The sequence below is a fragment of the Oncorhynchus tshawytscha genome, linkage group LG02 (genome assembly GCF_018296145.1).
Source record: "Oncorhynchus tshawytscha isolate Ot180627B linkage group LG02, Otsh_v2.0, whole genome shotgun sequence".
Classification (NCBI taxonomy): domain Eukaryota; kingdom Metazoa; phylum Chordata; class Actinopteri; order Salmoniformes; family Salmonidae; genus Oncorhynchus; species Oncorhynchus tshawytscha.
This window is the reverse complement of record NC_056430.1, coordinates 63,747,213-63,766,165: the sequence shown is the minus strand read 5'-3', so window position 1 is coordinate 63,766,165 and position 18,953 is coordinate 63,747,213. Positions and strand designations below refer to the sequence as shown.

At 43.4% G+C, this 18,953-nt stretch overlaps 1 protein-coding gene across 1 annotated transcript; it reads right to left on the bottom strand.

Moving 5' to 3' along the window:
* Window positions 1-1,749: 1,749 nt before the first annotated feature.
* Window positions 1,750-17,281, bottom strand: srp68 (signal recognition particle 68). Its single transcript, XM_024413605.2, has 16 exons — window positions 16,971-17,281; window positions 16,562-16,628; window positions 16,316-16,444; window positions 15,901-16,096; window positions 15,525-15,607; window positions 15,117-15,226; window positions 14,818-14,900; window positions 14,416-14,556; window positions 8,950-9,048; window positions 8,683-8,744; window positions 8,296-8,449; window positions 7,199-7,293; window positions 6,820-6,949; window positions 6,107-6,182; window positions 5,857-5,909; window positions 1,750-4,925 (listed from the first exon to the last, which is right to left on the bottom strand). The coding sequence occupies exons 1-16, from the start codon at window positions 17,056-17,058 to the stop codon at window positions 4,698-4,700; spliced, it is 1,794 nt and encodes a 597-aa protein (XP_024269373.1). The 5' UTR covers window positions 17,059-17,281; the 3' UTR covers window positions 1,750-4,697.
* Between the last annotated feature and the right edge of the window lie 1,672 nt (window positions 17,282-18,953).

Below are 18,953 nucleotides of genomic sequence, written 5' to 3'. Positions count from 1 at the left end.
GCTAAGCTTATCAACAGTGGGAGATGGAGAGGAATGTGGTTTGGAGACTTCAATTGCAACAGAGTAAAGTGGAGGCAGAGAGCACACATTTGTTATATGCTCAGTCACATTTGAGGGGGCTTCGCAATCGGAACTAAGTAACCTCCTCATGTGATCAATGTTTCTAATAAACCCAGAATGGGGTGAGAGTAAAGGGACTTTTCTGACCAGCATCCCATTGACCGCCAGACTAGAGAAAATCCAAAAGTAGGCAGGTTTCCATTGACTCAGGTTTATTCGACAATAGCAATTTTACAAAAAAAAAAAAAACATAATGGAAAAGGCAGCTGTAGGAGAAATGTTCTAAAGATCAACAATGTTTTTATCTGTTTGACAGGGGCGGATTTGTTTTTCTTTATTGCGACAAATAGTGACGGAAAGTGTGTTTTTTGAAGAAATGATAATTGCTGAATCATTTTGAAGGTACGAGGGGCGCCTGAAGTAATTCTAAATACTAGGTGAGAGGGAATACAGGCTGTCAACAATTTATTAATGCTGTTTTTATCGACACAAGACAGTTCGATGGAAACGTACATTAGCAGGCAATTGTCGCATCTATTTTCTATGCAAACTTTCTAAATGTTGACAAATCACTGGAGAAGTTAATGGAAACATAGCTTCTGACCCTTAACTTATTCCCAACCTTAACCAAACCCTTAATTCTGACCCTAACCTTATCCTAATTTGAACCAATTCTGAAATTAAATATCGGTTTGCCAGCCACATTCATTTTTCCATTACTCATGCCATACCGGACAGTCAGATTTGTTTCTTTATTTATTGTTGATAGATTAGATTATTTACCCCATTTCTTTTGACGGCCGTTTGATTTTTGTTTAATCGGCCTAGTTTGCCTTGATTATTTGATTTAGTTAACTATTATTTACTGAACTTTTGATTTATTGAATGTTTGATTTTCCTTAGATTTTATCTAAATAGTTTTAAAATGTTATACTGAAAAAATATATAAATGCAACATGCAAAAATTTCAACGCTTTTATTGAGTTACAGTTCATAAGGAAATCAGTCAATTAATTAGGCCTTAATCTATGGATTTCCCATGACTGGGCAGAGGCGCAGCCATGGGTGGGCCTGGGAAGGCATAAGCCCACCCACTGGGAAGCCAAGCCCAGCGAATCAGAATTATTTTTTTTCCCCAAAAGGGATTTATTACAGACAGAAAGACTCCTCAGTTTCATCAGCTGTCCGGGTAGCTGGTCTCAGACAATCCGCAGGTAAAGAAGCTGGATGTGAAGGTCCTGGGCTGGCGTGGTTACTCGTTGTCTGCGGTTGTGAGGCCGGTTGTACTTACTGCCAAATTCTCAAAAACAACATTGGAGGTGGCTTATGGTAGAAAAATGTACATTAAATTCTCTAGCAACAGCTCTGGTGGACATACCTGCAATCAGCATGCCAATTACACACTCCCTCAAAAACATCTGTGGCATTGTGTTGTGTGACAAAACTGCACATTTTAGAGTGGCCTTTTGTCCCCAGCACAAGGTGCACCTGCGTAATGATCAAGCTGTTTAATCAGCTTCTTGATATGCCACACCTATCAGGTGGATGAATTATCTTGGCAAAGGAGAATTACTCACTAACAGGGATGTTAACAAATTTGTGCACAACATTTGAGAAAAATAAGCTGGTTGTCAGCATGGAAAATTTCTGGGATATTTTATTTCAACTCATTAAACATGGGACCAACACTTTACATATTGCGTTTATATTTTTGCAAAGTATCGACTTATGTACAACCAAATAAAATTAATTTTACTCATGTCATAAACAGCAACTGGGACCATTAAGGAATGATTTGCCTATAGCCTGGTTCAGTTCGGTTCAACCAGGCTATTATTTGCCTATTGATTGATAATAACCGTTACTGTTTTTGCTAATTCAGGTGTTACCTGAGGTGTTTTGGTAATGCCCTCAACATTAGCCTTCCTCAAGAATAGCCATGAGGGGAAAATATTGCTGCTTTTATCAATGGACAGGGTTGTCAATTTCCTTTTATGGATGCCATACCACATCTCACATGACTTTGTCATAACCATTAGGAAAACTCCGTTGTCACACTGTCATACCGTGTAGGTGTTTGGGTGGAGTACAAGGAACACAAGAGATGGGTGAAACTTGGAGGAACTGCCAACCTCAAGGTTCCTATGGCAACACTTTTGCAGTAAGAGTGCATGGGAAAACAATAAACAGAGGTGTGTAATTTAGCGATGGTGTAATACATGTAGCCTAATACGGGGGTGTGCCATGAACTAATTTAACGCACAGTAGGATTGTGATTAGCCATTTTATATAGACGTACATAACCCTGTATAGATGTATACAGTAGAAGGAAAGTGATTCACCAAACAGTACATCATAATACTGATGATGACTCCTGATCGTGGGCTAGTATCAAACACACAAAATGACCCATACCACGAGGTTAGAATGCATTTCATGGTGTCTGAAGTGTGCATGGTAGAAGGCACATACCGGCTTGTGATGACAGAGTCCAGCTGTTGGTCACCGATAAGGGATCAAGGAAAAATCGTTAAGTGGTGGGAGGAGGCTGATTAGCTTTGAAAGTTGTTAACATGTAGCACCTGTATGCCTGCCTGGGACAAAAACACACACACCCAACACAGGCATGTCATGCTGCTCACACACCCACACCTGACACAAGAGCCTATGATCATGAAACTACACTAATAGGCTTCTGTAGGAGTGACAAAAGCACTTCTATAAAACTGGGTGGTTCAAGCCCCAAATGCTGATTGGCTGACAGCCGTGGTATATCAGACCGTATACAACGAGTATGACAAAACATTTACTGCTCTAATTAAGTTGGTAACCAATTTATAGCAATAAGGCACCTCGGGGGTTTGTGGTTTATGGCCGATATACCACGGCTTGTATCCAATTGTATCCAGGCACTCCGCGATGCGCATAAACAGCCTTAAGCCGTGGTATATCGGCCATAAAACACATCCCCTCGTGCAGTATTAATTATAAAAACAGCAGCCTTATAAAGTCTGTGATTGAGGTTGTCAATTGAAGCTAAGCTACAGTATAAAGTAGGTATCAGTCACAAACTAAAAAGTGAGTGAAAATGACAAAAATACAAGTTATAACATCTTGAAACGTTCAAGAGAAGTTATGCATGAGTGAAAAAAAGGACAAACTCTGGTCATGTTTGCCGCAAATGTCTCGTTTTTTAAAATTAGAAGCCAGAAAACGATCCATTTCATCATCCATTTCACAATTTTCTCTTTCAATACTCCAGTTTCAAATCATGTTTACAGAATTCATTTTTCAGGCATCTTGGGTGATGATGCGTGAATCCATTCCAACACGCATCATCACCCAAATCCTGTTTATTAATACATGACAACATTGGGAAACTAAAAAAATGAATTGAAAAAAAAAAAAAAGTATAAGACTTATATAACCCCGAATTAAAGAGAAAACAAAAAGAGTTAGATTGAAGAGAGGACAGAAGGTAAATTGACAACCTGTAGAACACGGTTTGTCATCATAGACAAATGCAAACAGGAGGTCCATTGAATAGCTAAAGGCTCTTGATTACAGAACTGGCTTTGGTACTGGAAAAGTGGAAGAGGTGTTAGCCACTCAAAAAGGGTGCCGCTCCCTCCCATTTAAAACCTGTTGGAATAGGAGCCAACTGATACAATGAAGTAGTGTGTACTAAAACAATATTTCTAGACATACTAGGGTTGCTTTGGACAGAAGTTCATGAACGCTGCCTCCTAGACTTTCGGGGGGTGAGGCCAAACTGAATCCTAAGCAGTCCCCTTTGACCTCAAAAGGTCATTCGGTCTTTTGTCACACACAGAACTTACATAAAATGTTTTAAAAAGTCATGTCATTAGAGAATATAAACACGTTATAGAGTCCTTTCCTGGACCGAATATAAAGTTATTGGCCACTGAACCCCATTGTTGTATAACGGAAATTAACAGGACCATTTCAATCCTGAGGTCTAGTCGTTAATTGTCAACCATGCAGAGATGTATTGGTGCCACAACGGCGTGCAGGACAAGACAGGCGGATATATTATTCTCTATATTGAGAACTTGTCTCACAATCTAGATATTACAGTCATAAGACAGTTGAGGCAATACAGAGGTGACAGAATTTAGACAGTATGACCACGATCAGAAATGAACATGTTATGAGACATCACGGCTTGGTCGCGGATGTGCCTGCATTTATACAGTTTGTCCTTTTTGATAGTGATTGATACAACACTTCCTCTCCCTCCCACCTGTATACTGACATCGAGACTGAGTACATGAAGGCGCTTTTAAGAGTAAAAAAAAAAGTCAATTGGGTTTGTTTCCCTCTGTAAAGTGTGTTGGGGGTTGTTGAAGGGAACAAACACAAGGCCTGGAAACCTCTAGAACATGGAAGTCTCAAACTGGTAGCTTTCAAAATGGCGCTCTATACCCTATGCAGTGCACTACTTTTGACCAAGTTGTCTACTACATAAGGGAACAGGGTACCATTTCCAGACACAGACATTATTTCCACAGTTCAGGTGGAGAAAGTTTAGAAACCCACTCAGTCCGTTTATCAATATCATGGGGGCCCAATGGTTGCTTTCAACCGGAAGGCCTCACCGAAGCCTGGGACTTGATTTAGCTGCCGAAGCCGAAGATGCCCTTTATGTATCCGGTCAGGCCACCCTTGCCCTTCTGCTCCACCTTGTCGTCGAGGGGTGGGAAGGCCACGTGGTTGAGAGCCAGGTCAAAGAAGAGGGGCTTACAGGGGATGGGCTGGAAGTCAGGGGGGAACTGGACCAGGTTGGGCTGCTTCCCCACCAGGGTGGGGTCCAAGTGGAAGTTATCCAGACGTTCACACAGAGGCTGGATGGATGGAGGGGGGGTAAACATATTAGAGGGAGAGCAGGGACTGGTAAATGTAAATGACTAGAACCATAAGGTTTGTACGGTTTGGCTCGGCATAAGGTTTGGCTCGTCTGTCAGCTAGCAGAAAACATACGCTGTGGTTCCAATGCAAAGCAGAGGTCATTTTTCATGAACCAGCACCAGGTTCAGTAGTGAACAACCGTAATACCTGCCATGTCGACATACACTGCTCATGATAGCAGCAGCATGACATTTCAATGACAGATTTAAGCGTGAAACCCATTACACAATGACATATAGTACGCCTGGCAGAGGCCTCCTGATATCGGTCACCCATCACCCAAACATTGTCGTTCTTCCGTGTCAGTCTGCTCGGCAGCATTCCAGCTCTGTCCTGTATTGACTGAGGCAGGTCAGGGAGTATTCTTTCCCCGCAGGCTGGCCCACGTAAGGCAATGATCCATGGTAGGCACACTCCTATTCCCAACACCACTTCCTCTCACTACTGCACAACTAACATACTACACTTTTCATTTACTCCACCATTATCTGAAAGTAGTCTAGAAAATGGCAAGGCTGGAACTTGGGAGGTACCGAAGAGTCAGAGTTAACACAGATCTAATTGGTGAGCTGCTCGATTAAAGATCTGGGTCAACGATAAGAGATCAATAAAAGCTAGAACAAGGAGCGGAACGAGGAGCTCCACACTCTTTGCAAGTTACCGAATGTCCCCTCCCGAAACTCGAAAGACGCCAACACCTGCGAAATGGTGATCTGTTCAAATAACCAGTGAGGAAAAACCCTGTAATTACAGGCAGAATCTTTCCACGAGAGCCACGAGAGGTTAGAGTTAGGGCTAAGCACATCGGGGGTGGTTAGCTGTGAGACTTTGTTTTTAATGTGAGAGGCTAACTTTGTTCGTTCTTACCGTGTTGTCTTTCACCTTCTGCTGAGAGGGTGCTTCAGGAGCATCCTCTGTGTCTAAAATACAAACACACACCCTCAGCTTCATAACACAGGCAAAATAAACCAGAGACCTCAGATCTTATAAAATGCACACCAGTCAGGTCACAACAATGACAAGTCAAGCAGAAAAGTCAAATACAAAGTTGGTTAACCCAGGTAAGGTTATTACCCTATAGAAACAAAATGGCTGCCATTGCAAGTCAGGTACCCACCCAAGATGGCCGCCGCCTGAAGCGAGTATTTCTCAGCGTTGACCTCTGTGATCAGCTCCTGCACATCAGGCAGATCCTTTAGGCAAGGGAGACAGATACATTAGGCCAAGACACTTTTAGACAGTCCCACAGTAGAGGTACCTGCCAAAATAATGGAAACACTTGAATAAATGAGGGATACTAAGTATATTCAAAGCAGGTGTACCGAGTTAATTATTCTTAGGGTCATGTACAAAAATACTGGGAAGGCCATTATTTTGGCTATCATGACTATGCCACCCATAGGATGACAATGGCCCCATCAAAGTGGCACTAGTGGTAGTTGAATGGTTCTATGAGCACGAAAACGATGTAAACCATGCGTCATGGCCGTCACCAGATCTCAACCCAGTTGAACACGTATGGGAGTTTCTGGAGCGGCACCTGAGACAGCGTTTTCCCACCACCATCAATAAAACACCAAATGATGGAATTTCATGGAAGAACGGTGTCACATCCTTCCAATAGAGATCCAGACACTTGCAGAATCGATGCCATGCATAGGTGCATTGGAGCTATTGTGACTCGTGGTGGCCCAAGGCCCTATTATTAAAGACACTTTATGTTGGCGTTTCCTTTATTTTGGTAGTTACCTGCATGTTAAAAATGTAAGTTTACATACTGGCCACAGTCAGGGGGTCACCGGTTATAGGTCAGGGGTCAGTGTCTGTTACCTTGAGGCTGTTGTTGAGGCTCTTAGCCTTGGACTGGACCTCCTTGGCGTACTTCAGGACCCGCTCATACAGGACCAGAGCCTCGCTCCACTTCTTCACCAGCACGTACGACTGGGCTATGAAGAAACACCTGGGGGAGAGAGAGGGGGATGTTAGTGACTGTGTATGTTTCTGTTCTGGCAGAGGCGGCTCAGAAACACTTGAACAGCAGGGGTAATGCCAGCAACTGTGCGTGCGTGCATGCATGCATGTATGTATGTAAGCTTGCGCCATTTCTTTACTAGCTTATACATCAATGCTATGAAGAAACACCTGTGGGAGTATGTGTGTGTGTGTGTGTGTGCACGCAGTGTGTGTCCTCCGTCGTGTGAGCGCTGACCTGTAGGCCTTGTAGACCAGCATCTTGAGGGCCACCTCCTTCTGGAAGGTGTGATCTTCCTCCAGCCCCTGCAGTGTGGACAGCTCAGCCAGACTCTGTAGAAACAGTCATGAGGCAACATCAACAAGGATAAGCTGACTCACTGGTAGAGGCTTAACCATAGAAATAGAATGAGTCAGAAAGAAACATCCTATTTCTACAGGCTTAACATTAGGGTTGAATGGCGGGCACCCCCTCAGACGATCCCGCAGGTGAAGACGTCGGATGTGGAAGTCCTGGGCTGGCGTGGTTACACGTGGTCTGTGGTTGTGAGGCCGATTGGCCATACTGACACATTTTCTAAAGTGACGGATGTGGCTTATGGTAGAGAAATGAACACTCAAATCTCTGGAAACAGTTCTGGTGGACATTCCTGCAGTCAGTATACCAATTGTGCGCTCCCTCAAAACCTGAGACATCTGTGGCATTGTGTCACGTGACAAAACTGCTCATTTTAGAGTGGCTTTTATTGTCCCCAGAACAAGGTGCACCTGTATAATGATCATGCTGTTTAATCAGCTTCTTGATCTGCACACCTGTTGGGTGAATGGATTATCTTGGCAAAGGAGAAATGCTCACTAACAGGGATGTAAACAAACTTGTTCTCAGAACTTGAGAGAAATAAGCTTTTTGTGCCTGTGGAACATTTCTGGGATCTTTTATTTCAGCTCATGAAACCAACACTTTACATGTTGCGTTTATATTTTTGTTCAGTCTAGTTCTTGGACTTGATCCTGGGTATGCTGAGTAAATAGAGTGGTTTGGGTGTTTTGTGGTTATGAAGCAGGAAAATATCAAACCAATTCAGTTTCACTATCAATTACTGTAACATTATGAGATAACAAGGACACAGACATTGGGAATGTGCCAGAGATGACAATGTAATGTGACGTGGTGTTGTGTTATCAGAGGTGTATTCATTAGTGCCAACAACAGCAAAACGTTTTAACAGAAAAATAAAAACAGTTTATTGGACAACCTCAGGTAGCATCGCCCTGTTTTACTCAGGTGTCTTCCGTTTCATGGCTACTGAACACGACCCAGGTGTGTGTTTGTACCTGGAGGATGATGTCGTACAGGCGGATCAGGTCCTGGGGGCGAGGGCCCCGTTTGTTCTCGTCCGTCTGCGGCTCCTTCAGCTTGGCCTGCAGCATGTGGGCCATGCTCTCGTTCCTCTTCACCACCGTCCACAGCTTGATGTAGGTCAGGTAGCTATGGGGGGGGCACAAACACAGGTCAAAGACTGATTCCATGTACAGATAGGCTCTTAATTCATATTTGCTTGCATTTCTCATCTAATCAAAATGCATCGGAGAAGACAGTCTGAGGAGAGGGACCTCGGACATTCTCCTCCAATACGGTTGAGGATGCGGGGAGGAGATAGGGGTCACCATGCGTCTCGCATCCTCTGACAAATGTCAGACAGACAGAATGACCTCTCTTACCTGTGCAGGAACTGCAGGTTGGACACCTTGCCACTGGCTTCATCAGATCTCTCTCGCTGCTTCTGCAGAGTTGAACAGTCAGGGAGCATTTACCCATAAACAGATCGGGTCAAGGACTGTACCAGACTGTCACTACTACTCACGTTACTGTTAATCCTATGAACTTCACTACGTCAGGTCCGTAAAGCCAAGTATCAACGTGAACCCCGGTCAGTTCGTAACCCTAACTGTCATGTCTGTAACTTTTTCAGTGTCAGTCATACTTACCGCTTCAGTCTTCAGCTCCTCTCTCACAGCCTGGATGGTGTCTCTGCACTCGGCTAGTAGGGTCTCGTACAGACGTTCCTTGGTCTCCTCATTGGCTGCCTGTGGGCGAAAAATGGTGATCCAGTATGAATATGACACAGAATATGAATTCATTATTCCATAGATACCTCCCCTGACCTTCTCCTCCAATGGGTATTGAGAAGGACATGAGGATAGAGGACACGAGGCATATGCAAGAGAGACCTTCCCTATGCCTGTGGGCACTGATGCTCGGTTATGGGATTCGTATTTCTTTGTGCGATAATATGAAACAGTATGAAACAAAACAGCTGAAATACCATGAAAATAGCTACGGCTGCATTTGACTCACAAACGTTTTCATACTTGAAATGGTTGCCTGAAATGGAGCCTTGCTTACAGTACGTATCAGATTAAATCATGCAAATGTAAATATTAGCGTAAAAGCTCAAGTAGCTCTTGGGTAAGGCTGTGACTGGGAGAGACAAACGTACGCAGCAGAGCAGGTTGCTGTAGACATTCCTGTAAAAGGTAAATTCCTAGAGTTACTGTAGCTCGGGTCTGATGTCAAAGAGAAGCCTGGTTGTTCATGACACCAAGATGTAACAGGCTTATACGTTACAGTAGGCTAACTTGTAGGTTTGGGAGGCAGCCAAGTGTTGTGATTTATATTGTTTATGAAAAATGTCAGTCATTTCAGAAGATGAGGGAGTCAGAAATATTACAGTAACGTCAATGACTCATGTCCTAGTTAGAACATCCTAGCAGTGGCCATATTAAATAAAAAATTGCTAATAAAATATGTTTCTTATATATTCCCCTGCTGAGAAATCCATCCAATCTTAAATTATTTTGCCGCATCTTATCCTCTGACGAATTGGTGTACATGCTTGTGAGACAAAGTAAATCTGAGGATTCCCCAGGGTCTTCTCTTTAGTTGACAAAAACATTTAAGCAATCATTAAAGCGCTAAAACATGGCGGGGAATGATTTGGGAGCGTTCCACTTTAAAAAGTGGCAGAATTGTCCTTTTTTTAAAACCTCAAATTCATAATCTCAAGAACCATACCAGTGTCTACATACTTGAAAACGGCACATTTATATGATCTGTGGTTAAAAATATAAAAACGTCCTAAAGAAAGGCTTATCATTAAGCACGTTTCCATCCAGAAATGCGAGTTAAATAATGTATATAATATTTTTAAAAATCAGCTGTGATGGAAACCGATGGTTACAGTACAATTTTATAAATGCCGAAAGACAACGTTCATTCGACACGGTGGAATCTGTGTGTCGGTAAGATGAATTACTCAAGAAATGGTGGAAACTCCTTAAAGCACAAATAGACATTATAATCATATTGGAGTCGTCCTCCCACTACAACTCCGGGAAACAATGCAGTTTAGTAGGCTAGGCTACAGATGAAATCATTTATGATGAACTTCACAGGGTGGTGAAAGTGCACGGTGATCTTGATGCTCCTTTCCAATAAATATCGAGGGTCTTATTCTGGTGACATGCTGATCGATGCTTGACTGCCGTTTGACAATAAAAGATATTCCTCGCTCTTAATAGCGGCATTATGTTAAGTAGCCTACCCGCACTGTTAGGCTTTGGCGGTTTAAAAAGAATAATAAGCAAACAAAATGCATAGCTGGAGCCCTTAGCTGGATATAATTTGACACATCTTAGATTTCGTTATAAACAGTGGCTTAGCACGCACCCACATTGTTTAAATGTTTTTTTTTTTATGTACGAGGGTGCATGCTACGCCACTGCTTATAATAATAACTACATATCGAATACGTGCCAAATAAATGATATCCAGCTACGGGCTCCAGCTATGCATTTGGTTTGCCAACTTGACATCTAGTGGCTAGAAGTCAAGATCAAGCTTCTTGGTTACAGCAGAGACATTTAATCCTTTCCATGATCAAGATCTCGGTTGCCTAAATTGCTGTGTGTGCAAAAAAATGTATAACTACTTAAAACCTTATTCATCACCCCTTGTGTGCACTTGCGTGAAGACCGTATACCCCAGTATGGTACAGAAACAGTAGGACTTTGGGAATCTGGATCACACCCAGCCCTACGCACTGTATCTGACCAGAGTAGGGACATTTGCTATTTAACGCAACAGTTTGTGACAAAACTATCGAGTTGAAAACGCGTTGGAAACACATTGAAAAGTTTTTTTTTTTAGGTACATGAACTTAAGAGAAAAAGTACATTGTGTGCACTACGTCATCACGCACTGATTTTTGGAAGTCAGTTTTGTGGATTTTGGAATATCCGCATCAAAATCTGTCACCAATTGGATGGAAACATATCTTGTGACATCACAAGTTATATATATATATATATATATATATATTTTATCCTATATATATATATACACATTTTAAAAACCTGCAACGAGTTTCTAGCCAGAGAGATGGTATTTTCTTGCTCCCCACATCACTAATCTGTGTTTGAAAATCAGTGTTTTTCAAATGAAACTTTTGATAATGTCATTGGGTAGAACGTCTTAACATTATATATTGTTCAACAAAACGTAGAAATGCACCATTTTCACATATGTAAACAACGGTATTGTGCTGGAGATAATGAAAATGAGGCTGAACATTTGAGCGTTGCCCTTTAACACAAATTGGTTTTGGGCAGACTATGAAGTAACATTCACTCCTACCCATGCAGCATGTGGGGAGGGTGTATTGTGTTGAGACATTCACTCGTGCCACCACCCTGGCAACGCCTAGCCCCTAACAGGACTGGGAGAACAAGTCTGGTATCTTCTCTGCTTTTCATAGAGGGAGAGAAAGAAGGAGGGATGGTGCATCCCTCTTCAGTATGTCCCCTAGGGGTTGTGCATGGCCTTAAATGGCAGTTCCGTTGGAATGGTTGAAGGATCCCACACGAAACCCAGACGACAAAAAAAAAAACATGATTTTGGGGGATTTTTACTAAATGTAATCCACAGAAGTCCTATGGATGAATGATTGTTGACAGACACAAATGTGAAATATAAAATGCATAAAATCTGAAATAATTAAAATTGCCATATGACATTGACCTTACCTAGGCCTCCTTTTAAGATTCCATAAAGTTTCATTTGTGAGCTACAAAGCAAAAATGTACATCAAATGAAGCTTTACGGCTTGCTCTGTAATAAGAGTAGTATTTTAATGGTCATACTTTTATGAATATTGAAATATATATAAACATGAATATTGAAATGTTTTGATTTTCTATATAATTGTTGAACATAATATACTCTACAGACATATCAGAGTTCCAGAGTGGGAACTCTGCTTCTTTTAGAGTTCGTAAGCATACCCAACAGAGTGAATGTAAAAATGGAATCAAAATTATCACGTTCTACTGGTGATTTGCAGGATGTGCAACGACACAAGTAAAAGGAGGGTTGTGATTGGTATAGCAGACGTAACCAATCGCTCTGTCTAAAAATGGGCCATAACTTTAGACAACTGAGGTAGATACAGGGGAGTGTAGAAGTAGAGGCAGCCATAGGGGGAAAGGTATTATGGTCCAACTGTTTCTGAACCCTTGTGTTCCCCACATCAAATGGTACCTTCCATAAACGTAACAGAATCATTGACTGACATATCAATTAAGGACTGAAGTGCATAAAATGTTAGCCCTCAACTGAAAAAGCACATTTGGATACAGCCAGTTGAGGACAGGTATGAGGGGAATTTCTGACCAGACCCAAATTCAGCCTTACTTCAAAAGTGTAAGCACAATTACATGTAATGCTCTGCTACATCTAACACAAATGATAATCCCACTCCCAAACTGATAACCATTTAGCTCCGATGCTAGTCTGTCCATAGAGACTAGGGCCGATGGGTGTAGCCATGTGAGTGTGTGGGTTGCTATGCAGAGAATGCAGTTTGACAGCACGAGTGGCAGCATGCCAGAGCCTAGTGCAGGTGGGTGTGACGGGTGTGGCCGCAGGGATGGAGAGGTAGGCCTATAGGAAGCCCAACAGGGAAGGTAAGAAGAGTATGACAAGACACACCTGTCAGAGCTGTAGTCGAGCGAACGCCACCTACTGAGACCCAAGGTGAACTACATGTGATGATAGCCACCGTTGGACTCCTGACCTGCCTTGAGGATAACCTCTCCCTACAGAATGGTTGATAACAGCTCGATACCGCTAGAGAAACCGAGCACTGACTAGGCTGCACCACTAAACCCCTGTTCACTGGCCCCCTAGTTCACCAACAGTTTCTCTAGTTCCATTAGTTCACAAGGCATCTTTGTTCACGCGGCTCATAAGTTAACTACCGGCCCTGCAGCTTCATCCCACTTGCCCATAACGAAGCAGAGGTGTCCAAGCAAAACAGCGAAACCCTTTTCAGAGCTTGACATGAACAGGTTTCTTTTGGCCACTTGTCCATCGGACAAGTAGGACAGATTCTTTACTTGTCTGAAAGCTCAAGTTACTTGCCATCCCCCCCCCAAAAAAAGCCTGTACCACCATAGGCCAAAATAGGTGACTGATATTCATGTTGTAAGAAGCAAAGAAACACTTTCAAAAGAAGATAGTTGGTTTATTCAGGGTTCATACACATTCGGACAGATGTCAGAATTACCTGGCCAATATTGAATAGAGCGGAAACCGCAGCTTTCCAACAGTGTCAGATTTATGTCTCAGCTCCCAAAGAGACGGCTTTTGCAACAGGTGTATGCAGCATTGGTGTATTAACGCAGCCGCTCAACAACTACGCAGTTGATGAACGCTCGCAAGGCCATGTAACAAGTTATTCACCAGGGCGCTGGTGGAAGGTTTGGGACATGTCACTAACACATGCTAATAGCTAAATAGTTAACTACCAAGACAACTAGCCAGACTATACAATATATGTTTTAAACTGGACATCTGGTTAGTCTGTTGTGGATCAGCATTTTAAAAGGCTACTTGCTGCAATGTCTCTCTCGGGCAATGGCCCACTGGCACAGGTAATGTACACGTCTGATGACAGTACGAACCCTGTTTGCTGGAACAAACAAATATGCACAGGGTGATTTCAAAAGCGGAGCTTGCAATCGCAGGTGATTGAAAGACTGCTCATGCCTGTCAATGCAATAATTATACTCCGATGTGCTCTGCAGAGATTGGGAAAGACCTACTTCTAACCCGAGTAATTGTTCGATATTTTGATGTGTGAATTATTTGTCTAGTCAGACAACTTAAATCTATATTCTGCTTGTCCGAATTTTGTTGTCCCGGAAAAAAAGCGTTAATGTCGAGCCCTGCTTTTAACACCATCATTCTGACCTGACCCGTACTGTGCCGGCTCTGACATTTTCTTTTCACGGTTCTAGCAACTGTGGAGGATGCGAAACCCAGGCCAGCCCAGTCAAGTTCTGCTTGGCTCAGTACCGTGAAAACGTGACTAGTCCCCTAGTAGGGTCACTGACCTGGGCGATGGCGGCCTCGTTGTCTCCCAGGCCCAGCAGGAAGATGCGGGCCTTGTCGATCTTGACGGGCACCGTTCGGCCTCGCCACTCAACCTCGCTCATGGTGGCTGCCTGCTTGGCTCTCGTCTGTGTGATCAGGGCCTGGAACAATACCACAACCATTCAACAGTATGCAACATAAGACAGGTCTGTTCCAACATCCACACTAGCCTACTACTGAAAAAGATAGAACACAGACCCGATACATTGCCTAAGGGGTATAACAGTATGGACAATGGAACAAAGGGAACAAAGGGATTTTCTCTACACTAAAGAGTAAAACATAGATTTATGGCCATACTTTCCAGTAGTAAAGTAGTTGTTACTATGTGTTTTACAGTGAGAGGGACCACACACACTGACCTCTAGTTTCTCAGCCATCATGCCTCCTCCTCCTCCTGCACTGAGCCTCATCTGCATCAGCTCATTCATGGCGTTCTGGTCACCTGGGGTCAGAAGGGAGTAGGATTGTTCACTACCAGTCAACTGAACGGGAACGGGTTGTGTGTGGGTGCGTGTTCAGTGCGAGGGTGTGGGAAAGAGAAGCTGTAGAACGCACAGATATGTGTGATTTCCTCGATATGAGAGGTGTGCATGTGTGAATGCTTACGAAAAGTGCAATCCACTGTCAATGTGAGCGACGGGCTGTGTGTGTCGCCTACCGATGTTGTAAGCACAGTAGCGGATGTTGGGCGAGATCTCCTCCACACGCTGGTGATACAGCACTGCCAGCTCCTCAGTAAAGGCACTGGCCAGCTTCTCATAGATTGTCCTGAGGGAGGTTACAATACAGTTACATGGAATTTTCTATAGTTCACAAGTAGCAAGGTGGTGGTCCAAGAATACAGCTATATGCTGAATGCGTTTGGATGTTAAGCATACGCCTACACTTAGGTGCCGCTCGTTAACATCAGACAACTTGACATCTGTCAACAAACAATGTAGCCTACATTGTTAAAGCCTCATTTGCCCCATGTGAAATGATGATCGTAATACTCTCCATCAAAAGCTCAGCAATCAAAAGGGGCCACACTTTAGGCATTTCGGTAGTAGAGTGGGGTCAGACTCACTTGCACTTGTTGAAGGCCTCCGTGGCAGCCTTCCACTCCTGCAGCTCAAAGCGCACCATGCCACTCAGGTAGGAGGTGTAGGCCTGCAGACAAGTTGCAATCATTATTATTAATTCACAGGTCATCAGCAGCCATTTCCGGCTGGGTTAGAAAGACAGGGCCCTGAAGTGCCCTTTCCTCCAGGACATGCCCAGCTGCCATGGAAACACCCAGCTGCCATAATGTTGGTTCCTCAACTGATAAATATTTGTCTTCAAATATTAGTTTCAGTTAAATTGTTACTTCACTTCAACAGCATTTGAACCCCATGTTGGAATAAATGAAGGTGAAACAATAGGGAAAGTCACGGACTCTCCAGGTCAGGGCATTAGCCTACCTGTGCTTCCAGTTTGGTCTTGGCATCCACACGAGGGCTCTCACACAGCTTCTCCAGCCTCTCTCCATGTTTGGCAGCCTTCCGCAGGCGGGACAGCAGGTGGAAGCGCTTGCGGGGCTCTGTGTTGGCCTCCTGCTTCAGCTGCATGGCATAGCTCCACGCCCTCTCAGCCTCCATCAGTACCAGCAGTAGATACCTAAAAGGGGAATGGGATTTGTTGTATTCAAGGGACTTGGGCCAACTTGTGCGGGCCGCTATTTTGTTGCCTCTCTGGGCACTCCATGTACGATGAGTATTTTGATTGTAGTTCTAGAACAGAATGATGGTTGCTGGCAGGTATCATGCATTAAGTATTTGGATTGTAAATCCAGTTGTACTTTAATACTGTTGTAAGAATGGGATCGGCTACTCTTACCTGTTGTCAGAGTACCGGTTGTCAGAAAGCATCTCGACAGTCACTTTCTTCCCAGTGAACTTGTGCCTGTTGCCGCACTTGAAACCTAGGGTCTTGCGCAGACGACGCAAGCGCCGGGAGCAGTATCCCCTAGGACAGAGAGAAAGACATGGGTGAATTTTAGTGTGAAACTATGAGCCTACCATAAGGTATGATCTGTGGTTGTCAAACACCCATTCACTGCCATAGTCCAGTCCTCCATCTCACCTGTATCTTTGATAATCCCCGTGTCGCAAGCCATGCTGTTGCTGGGAATCCTTGATGATCTGGAGAACTGCAAGTATGCGTTAAGGGCCAGTCTACTACATTCACACAGGAACCTAAAGCTAGCTAAATACACAGTGAATAATTAGAAAAGTCACAGTAGCTATACTTTAGCAGTGGATTTATGTGATGGATGTAGCAAGTTGACAATGTTAATTTACTTAAATACACATGATTTTAGCAATATTCTAATGACATCTGTAAACCGCTTTTCTAATGACACAGCGCTAGCCTTCCGACATTACGTTAGCCAACTAACGTCAGTTATGGAAGCCCACCTCCACCAAAACATACTGGTGTCGCTAAATCAAATATTGGTCCCGGGTCAGCTGTATAGCTTTAGAAAGGATACTCTCCAGTCCTATTCCATCTTCCGTTGCATTTTCTTTATTCTCGTCCATAGGTACAATTTTCCCTTCAGTTTGCTTGTCGGAGGCCATTTTTCTGCTAGTAGCACACGTCCAAACAGACCCGAAAAAAATGCACCGGAAGTAGACTCAAGCGACAACGTTTTAATACACATGACACGCAACAATAGCGAAATACACGATTCAAAACAGTCCAATAACGCTTAAAACATTCAACAAAAATATAAAGGTAACAGTGTTAGTCCCATGTTTCATGAGCTGAAACAAAATAACCCAGAAATGTTCATACGCACAAAAAGCTAATTTCTCTAAAATGTTTTACACACATTCGTTTACATCCCTGTCAGTGAGCATTTTCTCATTTGCCAAGATAATGCGAACACCACCATCTTCTTCTTCTTCTGAGTGTAACGGCGGGTGGCTTCCGATATGCTGCATTACCGCCTCCAACTGGACTATAATATAAATACATGATACTTTGTAAAACAAAAATAATAAAAAAACATCCTTCAAACTAATCCTAGACTCATTAGAACCCCAAGACTCCATTCCACTACCTTGACCCTATCAACTCCTGCACCATGCCAACAGCCTGGGAGGACGGAACACCACCACTCTGTTCCGTCCTCCCAGGCTGTTGGCATGGTGCAGGAGTTGATAGGGTCAAGGTAGTGGAATGGAGTCTTGGGGTTCTAATGAGTCTAGGATTAGTTTGAAGGATGTTTTTTTTTGTGTTTTTTTTTTGTTTCACAAAGTCAAATAATTCTCTGCAGCTGCCACCACATCTATTTTCTGTGATTTTCTTTCCATTTCTGTGGTACAGTTGATAACCATTGCTATGAATGCTAAGAAGCCAACCTTACTGAAGCGTATGTCACTCGTTGGCCTATCCCTCTGTGCTGACACAGATCTACTACTCCTCCCCCTTGATCCATTCTCCTCTACTTTCTTCACTGCCTCAGGATACGATACCTTCTGCACTACTCTGACTCTAGCCACCTCAACCTGCCTCTCTGTCGCACCGGACACTTCTGATCCCCAGCAACACGACAAGCGGTACCGGCGCACCAAGTCGAGGTCCAAAAGGATTCATTTTTAAGCATTGTTGGTTAAATGGCTTGTAAGTCAGCATTTCACTGTAAGGTGTACTAGACCTGTTGTATTCAGTGCATGTGACAACTTTGATTTGATCATGGGCACCCCTACAGTTAACACACAAAATCTTATCCACCAAAACTACACAATCCTCTATCACATGCCCTCCTGCACACTTCCCAAATCTTGGAATCTCCCTCCTTCAAACTGCTGCAACATGACCATAAACATTGCACCTGAAACAGCGCAGTGGATTCGGCACAAATGCTCTGACAGGATAACTGATATATCCTAACACAGCTTTTGTCGGGTAAAGACTGACTCAAAACTCAAAATGACTGATAGTGACTCCTCTGCTTCACCAAGCTCACCACTGGGTCTGTGTCGTACCAAATGGCGGGCATCACAAACACCAGGAATCTTCAACTTCAATTGCTCCACCTGCACACTTAATGCTTAGCCAGAAATCAATCCTTTCAATTGTGCCCTGTTCCTAAGAGCAAAGTAAGAAACAAATCTTGACCCAAGTTACGTTACACAGAGCACCCACTCCCTCTGGTCAGAAGAAACACAAACAAATATCACAAGTTCCCCACGCAACTCTCCAAAAAGGTCACTCCTACTGGACCAGATTCTGCTTTATCATGTCCATTGATGCCAGGCTTAGGCGAAAAGCTTTTCACCACACCTTCCACCTCACTTAACTCGCCTTCATTCTCTTCCATTTCACCTCCAGAACTCAGTCTGTCACCTGACTGGTGTGGCTTATTAAGAAGTTGATTAAACAGCATGATCATTACACAGGTGCACCTTGTGCTGGGGACAATAAAAGGCCACTGAAATGGGCAGTTTTGTCACACAAAGCCACAGGT

Excerpts from the sequence above, each read along its gene's own strand:
- srp68 (XM_024413605.2), bottom strand. The coding sequence starts at position 17,058 with ATGGCCTCCGACAAGCAAACTGAAGGGAAAATTGTACCTATGGACGAG. Across the intron at positions 8,450-8,682 it reads AACCTGCAGTTCCTGCACAG|CTACCTGACCTACATCAAGC; the intron begins GTAAGAGAGGTC and ends CCCCCCCCATAG. Across the intron at positions 4,926-5,856 it reads AGAAGGTGAAAGACAACACG|CCTCTGTGTGAACGTCTGGA; the intron begins GTAAGAACGAAC and ends CCATCCATCCAG.